Raw genomic sequence first — 13,186 nt, forward strand, 5'->3', positions numbered from 1 at the left:
ATACTTTTTGTGACACCAGTACCAGGGGACCCGATGCCCACTTCAGGTCTCAATGGGTACTGCATGCACATGACGTATATATACATACATGCTGCAAAACATTCACGCACATAAAAATTTTTAAATTTAAATATCTTAAAAAGAAAAACTTAAGGTAAAAAGCCTTTGGATTTTAAGAATGGGCAAGTTATTCTTAGGCTTGACATCAAAAGTATGATCTCTAACAGAAAAAACATTGTTAAGCTAGATTTTATCAACATTTAAAATTTAACTTTATAAAAAAAGATAAATAAGAATGCAAAGACAAGGAGGAAAATGATAAAATATTTTCAAACTATATATTGAATGAAAGACTAGTAGCTGAAATATATAATGAACTCCCAAAACTCAATAATATAGAACAAGTAACACAATTCGAAAAATAGCAGGAAAAAAAATAGACATTTAACTGCAGAAGTTATCCAGATAACAAATATGCACATAAAAGTGTTCAATATCTTTACAAAAGCTCTTTTTTTGGGGGGGGGGTCTTTTTGAGACAGGTTCTCCCTATAGCCCCAGCTGTCCTGGAACTCACTATGTAGACCAGTCTGGCCTTGAACTCACAGAGATCCACCTGCCTCTGCCTCCCTAGTGCTGGGATTAAAAGCATGCGCCACCACGCCCAGCTATGAAAGCTCTTTTAAAAAGAAGTTTCATTATACATAGGAGATGACTGGTAATTGTGCATGTACAAAAGTATTTTATATGTTGTCTTGCTACACTGAAACATGTATGACGATCATTTCCTTGTAGCTCTGCTAAAATACTCATTGGACCAAAATAATGGCCTTCTGAATCTAAGACAAGCATTTACATATTATACAGAATACTGAAAACCAAGATTCAGATCTCAACAGAACTACTTTAGTTCTCTGCCCAGTGAGGCATTCCTTTAAAAACTATGGTTTGAATAAAGGTAGCATGTCATTGATTTCTTTGGTTAGGGTCATTTTATTACTAGGTCCTAAATATTCTAAAGAATAGAGAAAAGTTTCCCTTCCCCCATTTTGGTCATTGTATCTTGATATTAAAACATGACATTTTAATGATTTTAGTAAATTTTTTAAAAAAGCGTTCAATATCCTGGACATTAGGAAAGTGAAAATAAAATCAAAATAATGTATCTCTTCATAATTAGCAGATAAAAATAGTGTAACAACAAATGCTGCTGAGGCTGCCGAAAAGCTCTCTGTTATACATTACCTCGCTGGAGTATAAAATGATAGTTACTTGGAATAACAGCTTGACAGTTGTACATTAAACCCACAATTATCACATGACAAAGCAGTAGCACTCTTAGGCACTTTTCCCAAATAACCCACACACTAATATTCATACAGCTTTATTCTAAAGACCCCCAAGTTGATAGAATATAAGTATCCTACCACAGTTACACAGGGCAAAATTTAGACAAACAGTAATACATCTACTCCCTGAAAAACATTCAACAGTAAATAGAAGAAACTACTGATGTATGCAACAAAATGGATGAATCTCTAGGCAACTGTACTGAATGAAAAAAAAAAGCCAATCACAAAATTTTAATTGTACTATTCTATAATTCAATTTGTATAATTTTTAATGACAAATTATTAGAAATGGAGAATATAGTAAATGACTATATTACTAATGGGGAGCGCTGAGGCCCATAAGGAAAGAGGTTGTAGTTAGAATTGAGCAACATGAGGGACGTTTTCGGTAAGAGAATTATTCCATCTTGAGTGTGCTCATGCACACATCAACTAACACCTGATAAACCTGAAGAGAATAAGAGGTGTCTGTATACACACAAACCCGAGTGAAACTGGGAAAGTGGTCTGAATCAGATTTGTGGGTTGTATTCATGTTGCTATATTTGTTCTCTTATTACACAACAGTATTACAGAATGATGCCGCTGGGGCAAAATGAGGAAAGACTGATTAACTCCCTCTGCATCGCTCATTGTAGCTTCATGGAAATCTATGTTAACCTCGAAGTAAAAGTCCAGGGACTAGCTCCGTGAGAGGTTAGCTAATCCTAGATGGGCAACCCTGAACACCTTTATACATGCGTGCCACTTAATGTACTCATATGTGTGTGTTTATAAATTTATGTATATGTAACAATAATAATCAAAGAATAGGACAAGAAATTGAGAGGGAATTGGAGGACATGGGAGGAGTTGGTGGAAGACTGGGAGGGATTGAAAAATGCAAAGACAAAACTCATGTATGAAATTTTCAAAAATATATATTCAAGAAAGCAGAAAGGGAAGGAAGGGGATGAGCAAGAAGAGAGTGGGGATGGGAGAGGACTGTGGGGAAATGGGTAAGAAGCCCCAACCTTAGCTGAGGAACTATCGGCAACTGCTGGGTGAGGGAGAGTTGTCTTCTTTAAGGAAGTGATGCTAGACAGGCTGACCAGGCTCCAGTGGATGGACTCACACTGAAACACATCTGGTGACACAAACTTGGCTGAATAGACCTTGACATATATGGCATGATGCATGAAATCTGGTGGGGGGGGGGCTGTGAGGGATGCAGATAGTGGAGAGGGTTTAAATATGCTTAAAATGTGGTGTATGAAATGCACAAAAATTCAATTTCAAAACAGAAAAAAAGGAATGAGCAACATCAAAACAGTTAGTGCATAATTTATCACACTATCAGGAGAAAGTAAGAATAAAATTTTATGATTACCTTGTTAGACTGAAATTGCCATGACCAAACATAATCCCTACTCCTGATTTAAAATAAAAACTGTTACAAAAATAACAATTTAAGGAAATATTCTTTATCTAAAAATAAACACCAACAAAATTATGTAATAAACATAATATCAAAAACTGATTTACTAAAATCCAACCTCTGAGATTAAGAACAGGATAAGGACATTACTATCACTACATCTGCTCAACATAAATAAAGTACTCTGAGCATTACAATAAGACAAGAAAAATCAATGAAAGGTGTGACAATTAGAAAGACAAAACATTATTAATAGAAGGTACAACTGTACACATAGAGAAGCTAAAGGATACACAGGCATTGTGTGTGTGTGTGTGTGTGTGTGTGTGTGTGTGTGTACAAACACAGTGTACCAGAAATAACCTGAATACATGACATCAGTTAAATTTCTACTACATATGATAGATGAGCAGAAAATCATTGTGGATATGTACTACATAGAAAATATGGACAAATATCAATATCTAAGAATAAATTAAAGTTATCTAGATCTTTATAATGAACACTAAAATTTCCAGAGAGAAGTTAAAGCTACAAATGTAGACAGCAAAACTGGGGCCAGTGGTGAGTATAGTGGCCAGAAAGGAGCACAAAGGAGACCCCTGGAGGTGACACAGACATTCTGAGTCTTATTCTTAGTGGAAACACTATGTTCGTGTTTTCAGAATTCACTGTGGTTCACTTAAGATTCAGCATAAAACTGGGGAAATGGGCATCAGGTCCTGATATTAGCTAAAGAACTATTGGCAGCTGATTACTGCAGGATGAGGGAGGGTTGATCTCCTTTAAGGAAGTGACTCTAGATAGGCTGACCAGACTCCAGTGGATGAATTTGCACTGAGCGATTATCTGGGGACACTAACTTGACCCAATAGGTCTTAACATATATGATAGGATGTATGAAATTTCGTGGGGGGTAGGGGGGTGGGGAGGGGTTATAAAGATAATAAAGATGTTTTGTATGAAATGCACATAAATTCAATTTTAAAATATACACACACAAAAAGATTTAGGCATTTTTTCTCTGTGAATGTTAAGCTTCTGCCTACATTAGAAAAGCCACTGGGATTCAGTCACAGTTCTATTCAAGACAAAACCTACAACATTCTAAATCATGAAAGCCTAAAAACAAATTATCTAGCACATTCTATAATAGCTTTAATAAATAAAAATAAAACAAATACCAGGAATATATCAACAGGATAAATAACATAGATTAATTAGAATACAAGAAAATTGTTTAAACAAAACTGCTTTGATGAGTGAAGAATGAAAAATAAAAACGTTTGTCAAGTCTCATGAAGAATTAAAGGGAGACTGTCAGTGTGGAAAGGGGAGCTATTCCATTCCAAAAGAAATTTCAAAAATTGTAAGTATTGTGTAAAACTTTAACTATTGAACTTGGCAAGATTTTCTGTGAAGTAGATTACTAAGAACAGTGCAATGGAATGTAGAAAACAGGGAAAGGGTTTCAGGTATCAAAGCAAAAGTTTGCAAACCAACAACTAGGCCAGAGAAGTTCACAGTCAAATTCTTTCCAACTTTCCAGAATTCTGTCCAGAGAAGTAGAAAAGGAGAAGTTCTCATTTGTCCTCATCATGAGGGAAACACAAGCTCCACAGGACCTGGACACCAGGCACCAAGACCAGAGCAGGGAAGCCCTCGCGTGGCCTGTGAAGTGTTGTAAGACAACACCCCAAAATGATCGCGACATGGAGACACATACCAGGGGCAACACTGGAAAAGCCCTTCATGCTCATCAAAAGGAGATTCAAGGAAAGAACAGCCTTCTTCTACCTGCTGCTGTCTTCCTGGAACTTGGACAGCTAGTCCAAACTTCAGGGGAAATTAAGAGTATGCCCTGAGGATGGCCAAATAGGAAGATGAAAAAGTCTGGTGCCTTTGATCTGAGTGCTGAGTGTCTAAACTGGCCACACCTGAGGTTGCCCTATCTCCAGGCCTCTTCCTGTGAGAGAGATGCCCTACCTTACTGCCTGAGGCCTTGGAGGGGGCGATGGGATCACCTGCAGACAAGCTCATTCTAATAATGTGTGTAAATGAATTAAATGAAATCTGAGAGAAAAGAAAAGAGAAAAAGGCTACAAAGTCTTTAAAATATCAACCAATGAGGACACACAAGTCTTAGACTAGCACAGAACAAGATGTAACTTTCAAGTGTATTCACTATGTATATGGCAGTGGTAACCATTTAGAAAAACTATGAAAGCTAAGTCATCCCATCACAATTTATTCCGAACCGATCCTTAGTAGATAGGTTTTTTTTTTAAGAAAATTAAACTATAAAAATAACGACAAGAAAGTTTGGGTAACTAGAGGTTTCTCTTCAAATTTGGTAAAAATAACAAACCTGGAATTCAAATGAAAAAATTCTAAGTGTTTGACTACATAAAATGTTCAATGTCTGTTTGTGAAGATATTTTTTAACTGTAAAGCAAGCAATTTAATCAAGACAAAATATTTGGCACAAATAACTACCAATTGCTTTCTGAAAGAGGTTTATGACAGTATATAAATATGCAAAGGAGTTTAGACATAATTTTTGAAATGTGAAATATAAATTATAATAATTATACTTTAAATACATAATCTCATAAGAAATGCAAATTTAGGAGCATTATTTTATATTGCTATTAAATTAATAAACAGTCAATATATCACTCTATTTTTGGAGCACTGGATTAACACAGACTTCCATATACTATGAATTAATGTGAAAATTACTAAGCCTTTCCCTAATCAAATGTGAAAATGTGTACCAAGTGCATCAAAAATTTATTATCTTTGGTAAATTTACTTCTTGAAAAATACATAATAAGGAAACAAATGCACATGTAATTTAAATTTACATCTATTTTTTATGTTTCTTATAAAACTTTTCTATAATTTGTTAATAATACATAAGCATTCATTGAGGAGGTTAAACGGATAACAGTTCCCTTTAAGGTGAGTAATACATTTCCATTTTAGAAAGTCGTAGTTGTTTAAGAAATGAGAGAATATTCCCAATATACTACTAAGTGACAAAGTCAGGATATAAAACATGTATATAATAAATAGCAATTTGGTCAATACCCATATCACTATCTCTATCCTTATATACAAGGAGAGGGGAAAACCCATACATAAATCGTACTTGAAATGCAAATGGTATTTATTTCTTGGTTCAGAGATTATTGCTGACTTTTATATTTTTCATTTCATTTATCTGTGTTCTCTAAGCACTTTACCCTAAATGAGCACGTATTGATGAAACGTTACTGAAAATGAAATACTTAATTGCATCTTTCCCTTATGCCTTTACTTGGATGGAACTGCAGTGTTTGTTTTGGTTCTCAGCTCTGTCAAAAGCAGTTCTTACACAGGGTTCAGAGTAGTTGACATTTTACTTGGGAAATACGCTGCAAGAATGTTAATCCATAAGGAGACTGAAGTGTATTTCTCTTCTGCAACTCATCGTTCATAATGGTGAGCCTCTAGGACAGCAGTTACTAGAGACACAAAGCCCAGGTTGGATCCTGGAGCCCCAGCCCATATCCACATCCACCTCCCCTCTATACTACCCATTTCTAGGCTCCTGGTATCAGCTACTGCAGCCACCAGGTAAAGCCAGCCAGCTCTGCTCTGTCACTAGAGCTAGCCTGACTCTTAGGTGTCCTTTTAACCTGGCCTCACAGTTTATAACTTCTGAACTCTAGGAATAAGAGACAAATTGTGCCACTCTGTAGCAGATATGGGTGCAAATATTAATGATGTGCTTCAGAGCCCAGGGAGGGCTGAGGTCCTTTTGGCATGGCAATCCCTCATCATCACCTATTATTACACTGGGCATTATCAGAAGCTCAAGGCCCTGCCAGGGATATCACATCAAGGAGTGAAGCTATTTGATTCCTGTCTAAATCCAGCTTTTATGAACAACCAGAATTGACATAGAAGATAGAAAAAGCAACATAAAATAGAAGCAGAGAATGAAGCTCTTCCATCTCCCTGGGTAATTACTGGGATGGGGAGGCTGAGCCAACGGCAAATAGTGGGAACTTGAAGTTAGCAGGCTCCAGGCCATCAGGAAGGGATATGGATGAGCCTAATGTGCTACCTTGGGAGAACAAGGAGACTGGAGTGGAAAGTGGAGGAAGGGAGTCACAGGACTGTACTGAACTGCCTCATGCTCTAGAAGGATGTTCTTGCAAACTTCAGAGTCACTAAGGACATGACAGAACTGCTGTGAAGAAAGTCACTGATCTTCTGGCCCTAATTCTCTACCTATTGTAACCATATGTGTGCTTCTATAGTTGTTTAATATGTTCAGGTTCCAGGAAGAGCCTGCCTGTCCATACTTCAGAGGCTAGAGAAAATCTTGACTACCACAGGCTAAATACTTCCTCTGTCTCTCTTCTCTAGAAATGAACAGAAAACAGTCATGTTCTCTCATGCCACCCCAGGGTCTCCTTCATCCTAGAATGCAAGATATAAAACAAATCTCACAGGCTGTCTGGATGCTCTGTCCACTTCTCTACCCTCCTTCTTAAGGGAACTTACTGGCTGCCACCAAGTCAATAAATCAGGTGGATACCACAGGGGAAATGAGGTTTAAAGTACCCGCAGGCAGCAAGCATATTTTCCAGAACCTCACTGCACTGGGGACCCTATGTTAGTAGAGGAAACAAGTTCCCCACATCAGTGTCATTAAGATGTAGAAGGATAAGCAGGCCCAGCAATAAAAGCATGGTAAAAAATGTGTCTTCTGGGGTTTAAATGGTGCCCTAATCCAGGAAAATCATGCTTGGGGCTGGAGGGGGATAGGCAGAATCCAACATCCACATTTTCCATTTCCCATTGATCACACAACACCAAAACAACCCCCAAATAACATCTCATTTAGAAGTGAAGCTCTCCAGGCTCAGCTTATAGTTGCATCTTCATAAGGAGTAGGAATCTGCTCCTAGGCACAGAAGAAGGAAGAGCTGGGCATAGCGCTGGCACGCTGAACTTAATGATCTCAGCCTCACCTGCTCAGGGCCGCACCAGAAGCCTGCCTCTGGTCTCTGACTTTGGCACTTGGTGTGATGAGGGACTGAAGTCTATAACACTGTGAGGCAGGATGTCTGTGCCTAGCTACACTTTTCCCAGAGAAGGGGTATGACCTCAGGCTGAAGGAGCAGCTACAAGAGAGTGCTCTCCCTGCTAAAAACCAAGCAGGGCAATTACTCTGACTACCTTCTGTTTCCAGGGGAAAGCTACCTGTGGATGCAGATACTACCTTCTTTCTACCTGAGGAAGAGTAAGGGGAAAAAGGGGGTTGCAGAAACGCAGGAGGGGCAGAGTCAGGAGAGACCCAAGGGGCCTCAAGAGTCAATGAGGCAGCAATATACCTTTGTATATAGTAGATGCTCAATGGTTCCCTCTTCGTCTATGGCAAACACTTCCGATATACCCCTATCTTATGAAATTTATTGTAGCAGTTCTTTAATAAGTGGGCTTTAGTTCATGTTAGAATCTAAGAACATTTGCACAGACCAGCTCATAGGTCCCTCCTTTAGATATCCCCACTTGAGCAAAGAGAAACAAAGTCAAGTAGAAATCTGTGAACTCTGTTATAGTTCTGAGGCCTGAAAAAGCATGTCCCAAATAGGATGGAGAGTGGAACCCTTCCAAACAAGTCAGCCAACTCCACTGCAATTGGAAGTGTTCTCTGCAAACACTGCCCCCAGTGTCAGATACAGGCCAAACAGCTCCAAGTACAGCAGGATTAATATTAGCCCAGAGTTCACAGCAAACTGGCTGCGAACCATCTCATAGGCCTCTGATTTTGCCATCTAGTGCCCCCTCAACAGGAACGCTGTTCCTGGATGAGATAATTTAATTAGTATTTGTCCAGCACCCTGCAGTGAAAGACAATCACCCACTCCTTCCCTCCTATGCAGGGGCTGAGTAATCCACAGTCTCTTGATGCCACTTAATCTAAAGCATCTGGGTGACTCACCATCCCAGAGAGTTCCCTCCAGGGTATTTAGTTTAAGAAAAATATCCACTTGCTCCCTAATTTAAATGATTCCTCTTGGTTTCAATCTTCAAAAAAACTACTGTTTGGCTTTGTTTGTGGTAGTTGTTTTCAATTTCAATATATCATCTTTGCAGGGAAGCCCAGAACTTTCCCAGCCCAATAGTGCCCAGCCATCTTCCCAGTTACCTCCCTTAGTGACTCTGTGTGGTAAGTGATCACAAAGAACCTCCATGTATGGGGCCTCTCAGAAGACTAGTCTTTAAACTGTCTCTGTGTGGCTCAGGACACCCTAACCCTACCCTCAAATCTTCTACCCACTCTGTTATTTCCTTAAGTCACCCTGACTTCCCACTATGTTTTACCAGGGCACCACAGCTCTACTCAGTCTTCCAAAGCTGTTCTATGCTCCTGACACCCTGTCCTAATCTCCTCTCCTTGCTTCATCCTGAATTCCCTCCCATCACTTTTATATGTACCCTGGGTAATAACAAACAAGTGCCATGATTAATCCTATTCCCTAATCCCCAGATGGCTCTCCTCACCAACCATAAGCTGCTAGGCAGACAGATAACAATTGGGATATGTAACTATTAAGGGCAAATTTTTGAAATGACAAAAGGATACATTTTAAAATAAAGCCCACTTGAAAATCAGCTTCCTTTCCAACTCAATTACATTCTGGTCTCCTGCTCTGAAGCTCCTTATAACAGAGAGATTCAGCTCCCATTGGCTTCACAGTTTTTGAGAAGTGTTGCCTTAGCAACACGGAAGTCCCAGACACCTGAAACAGGAAGTGAAGGACAGGGTGCCTCCCTCTGACTCAAGGACCTGGAGAGGCCAGCGAGGTACAAAGTATGGAGTTCGTGGGGCTCCAGTGTGAGCTGGCTAAGAGGAGGAAGAGACCCAACACCAACATTCTACCTTCTGTGGAGACGCTGGTATTAGAGCTGAGCTGAAAATGGTGAGAGGTACTGAAGATGCAAACAGGCCAGGCCTGATAGCCATTAACTCAGAGGAGCACTGAGAGGTGAGGAAAAGCACCCAAGCACTGTGCTGACATGAATGGTGCTTTCAGCCGGCAGCCACACTCTCCAATCACAGCAGTATGATTGAAGTAGCTTCTCTGCCCTGCTGTTCCTATACCAGGTGGAAGACGCAATACAAGTCAAACTTTTCTTACAGTTTTGAGCCAAACTAGTGCTGATTAGGGCTCCTGCCCTTGACCAAGTCTTAGAGTCTTGGGCAATCCATTATAGACATCATAGCCTAGCCCCAACTCCCTTGGCATTGCAAATCACACTGTGATTCTACAGAGTGTCACAAGATAGTCATTACCCCACTGGATGGCACCACAGGTAAACCTCTAGGTTCTAGCATACCATCAAGCCGTAAGTATCAACCACCCCACCACAACAAATTATTGAATCTCCTAGAAGTGATAGTAATCAACCCATAACTATCTTCATTACATGATGGCTGAAAGTCACCACTCTATTCATTATACAGGGACTCTAGGTTAACCTGGCCTCTCCCCAGGGAGCCAGTTCTTCTGTCCCTGCTGTCACTGCCCCCTCCCTGTTCTGCAACTCTCATGGGTCCACCAACACATGTATCCCTCCACTCTGATCTTTCAGGAACTAAACCAAAGCCCCCTGCCTTGTTCTCAGTAGCCCAATAGCATCTAAACTTTGCATGTTCCTAGCTCGGATAGAGCTCTCTTTGCTGAGGGTTCATTCTCTGCAAGGATGTCCTTCATCTCTGAAGCACTTCTACTGCTGGAGACATCTTTCCAGAAGTACACGACAAAGGATGTATGCAATTATATAAGCTTGTGGCTGAGGATAAACCAGTCAATGAATGCTTTCATCCTTTCCCAAGAGGACTAATCCCTGCACATGAGCACTACCGTCTCTGACCCCAACAAGCACATGGGTATTCTGCACAGTTCCTTCCTGGACATGCTTATAAAGTAGCTGGGTTATCCAGGCCCTGGGTAGTAGCCTTTGGCTTTCCTTCACACCTATCATCAGCATCACACTTGCTTGCTCTAACCATATCTCAGGTCTCACCATTGAATAGTTTTTCCAAGCCTGTGATTGTTATATTGTTATATTGACATCTTGGTCCCAATTTTTATTAGACTCCTAGCTTTACAGCCTCAACTTAACTTGAGGGGTGCTCACTCTGGGTAAAAGACCAGATGCTGACACACTTGGCTTGATGATGTTTTATGTCCTCCTTATTATGCTTTATCCTGAACAGCTATCCCCCATACCTCCTAATAGAAGGCAAAGTGCCACTGGAAATGTACCCCAAGGCCCGACACCTGCATCAGCATCCAATAATAAGCTAAGTCTCATCCTGAGTTATTCTGCTCACCTGCCTCTCATTTCCCTTCTCACTGGACTCCAGCACTCCTTACTTCCCACCCTCCTTGCAGCTCATTTTTCTGGCCATGGCCTTGTTTCACCCATGGATCTCTGAAGCTCTCTCTGTGACTTGTGTTTCCAGTCTCAGCCGTAATTCACACTTGTCTTTGAAGTCGGGTTGACTTCACAGCTCTGGGAAAGCATGTTGCTCCTTCTAGCATCCAGGCAGCCTATGCTACTAGTCCAAGGGCAGGACATTACAGGACCCATTCTGCACTCAGGACATTGGCACTTCCTGCCTGAAACCTCCCTGCACCTCTTCCCAGCACATCCCAGAAACACCAGCATTGATGGCAGCATCAAAACCAGCAGCAGAGAGAGCGGTCAATCCCTGGCTGAGAACACAAGGCCCTGCAGCTGCTGCTGTTTTCAGTGGAGCTGCAGCAAGAAGGCTAGGAGGCAAGGACCGCAGGGCTTACCTTGCGCATGTCTTTGCCAAAGGTCTCACTGTAGGTCGTACCAAGGATTTCAAACTGAACGTAAGGGTTAGAGCTGTCCTCCCGAAACTCCATCACTCCTGTGAGGCCAGTGATATGTCCCTGTGGGAGAGGAGGAAAGACGGATGGAGATGAGGAACATACAGCTGTGGAAGAGAATGGAGTCACCAAGGAGGAAACAGTCACCAAGAATGAAGCATCCATGGATAGCTATAACAAGGACAGAGCCACTGACGATCCTAGGGCCTCAGAGCAAGACAGACGCTTCCCAGACTGCTTTAACATTACAGGGGAAATCCTGAAGGCTTGCACGTGCCATAATTGCAGTCTGTATATTTACAGTGATTGTTGTGTGCCAGGCACTGTGCTATCCATGAGATTAAAGTGCAATAACATTTGTCCCTAGCCTCCTGAAGCTTAATCTTCCTCTTGCAACCTCATCCAGGGGCTTCTCTTACTCTGACACAAGAGGGAAGTCAAAAATTATTAAGAGCCATGCCCAACACACGGTCTAAAACTGAAGGCCAACAAATATGAGCACTGCTTGAGGCCTGGTTTGCTACATGTACCATCTTTGGCAGACTGATGTTCCCCTCACAACATCAGCCTAAAATTAATCAGATCCACCATACAAATAGGATGAAGAAGAAAATATGTTTAAAGCCCAATGTCTGGCAAAGACTGGCTGTGGTGAGCATATGGGCCCCACATCTTTCTACATAGTTCAGTGGGGCCCACAGGAACAGCAGACGGTGAGGGGCTGAGTGAAATGTGATGACCCCCCTTCTCTCTCTCAGTCTAGGGTGTGACTCCTACTTAATCTTACTGCCTGGGACCTCTGGGAACAGGGAGGGGCCCATAAACTAAGCTAGTCCAGTAGAAGCCTTATCCTGCTCTGGGCTGCAATAAATTTAAACCAACACTGGAACATGTTCACTGCAATTAAAACCATGTGCAATTTATTGTGACTAAGGCTCCTAATACTATAGATTTCCCTAAATGCTCTTTTGAAGCCTCTAAAAGCCAATTCATTCTAACAAGTCTTCTGTGGATTGTCCAAATTGAATCCAGCCTTCTGACACAGTGCCACTCTTTAACACATGGGACACAGCATGTGTACATAACACACTCATGGGCATACATGCTGGAGTCCTAGGTGAGTAACACAGGGCTGTGTCAACTGAGACAACTTCTCACATGGTGGGGTATCTGGCAGACATAGAATAAGCAGCTGTGAGTTATTTGTGACCTTGGGCAAGTTACTCAACCTTTCTGAAGGCAGATGAAAATGGGGAGACAATTAAAAAAACAACAACAACAACAACAACAACAACAAAAAACATGTTTCTAGACAACAATTCACCGAGGTTTGAAATACGGCAGCAGCAGGAAGAGTGGCAAAAGACAGAAGCCTACAGAGGAGACTGGAACAGTCACACACACACACACACACACACACACACACACACACACAATGAAACAGCTTCAGCTCAGCTTATGGACGAGCAGAGCCAAGGTGTAGGGAGAGA

The 13,186-nt window shown here is 41.1% G+C and overlaps 1 protein-coding gene across 2 annotated transcripts in view; it reads right to left on the minus strand.

The window, feature by feature from the left end:
- Positions 1 to 13,186, minus strand: part of Grid1 (glutamate ionotropic receptor delta type subunit 1) — an 829,150-nt gene that overhangs the window by 266,433 nt on the left and 549,531 nt on the right. For both annotated transcript variants that reach the window (XM_008824432.2, XM_008824433.3), the window contains exon 8: positions 11,640 to 11,759. In XM_008824432.2, the coding sequence (XP_008822654.1) occupies positions 11,640 to 11,759 (120 nt within the window). The remainder of the gene's footprint in view (positions 1 to 11,639; positions 11,760 to 13,186) is intronic.

The sequence above is a fragment of the Nannospalax galili genome, unplaced genomic scaffold, assembly GCF_000622305.1.
Source record: "Nannospalax galili isolate Female #2095 unplaced genomic scaffold, S.galili_v1.0 scaffold409, whole genome shotgun sequence".
NCBI classification, from domain to species: domain Eukaryota; kingdom Metazoa; phylum Chordata; class Mammalia; order Rodentia; family Spalacidae; genus Nannospalax; species Nannospalax galili.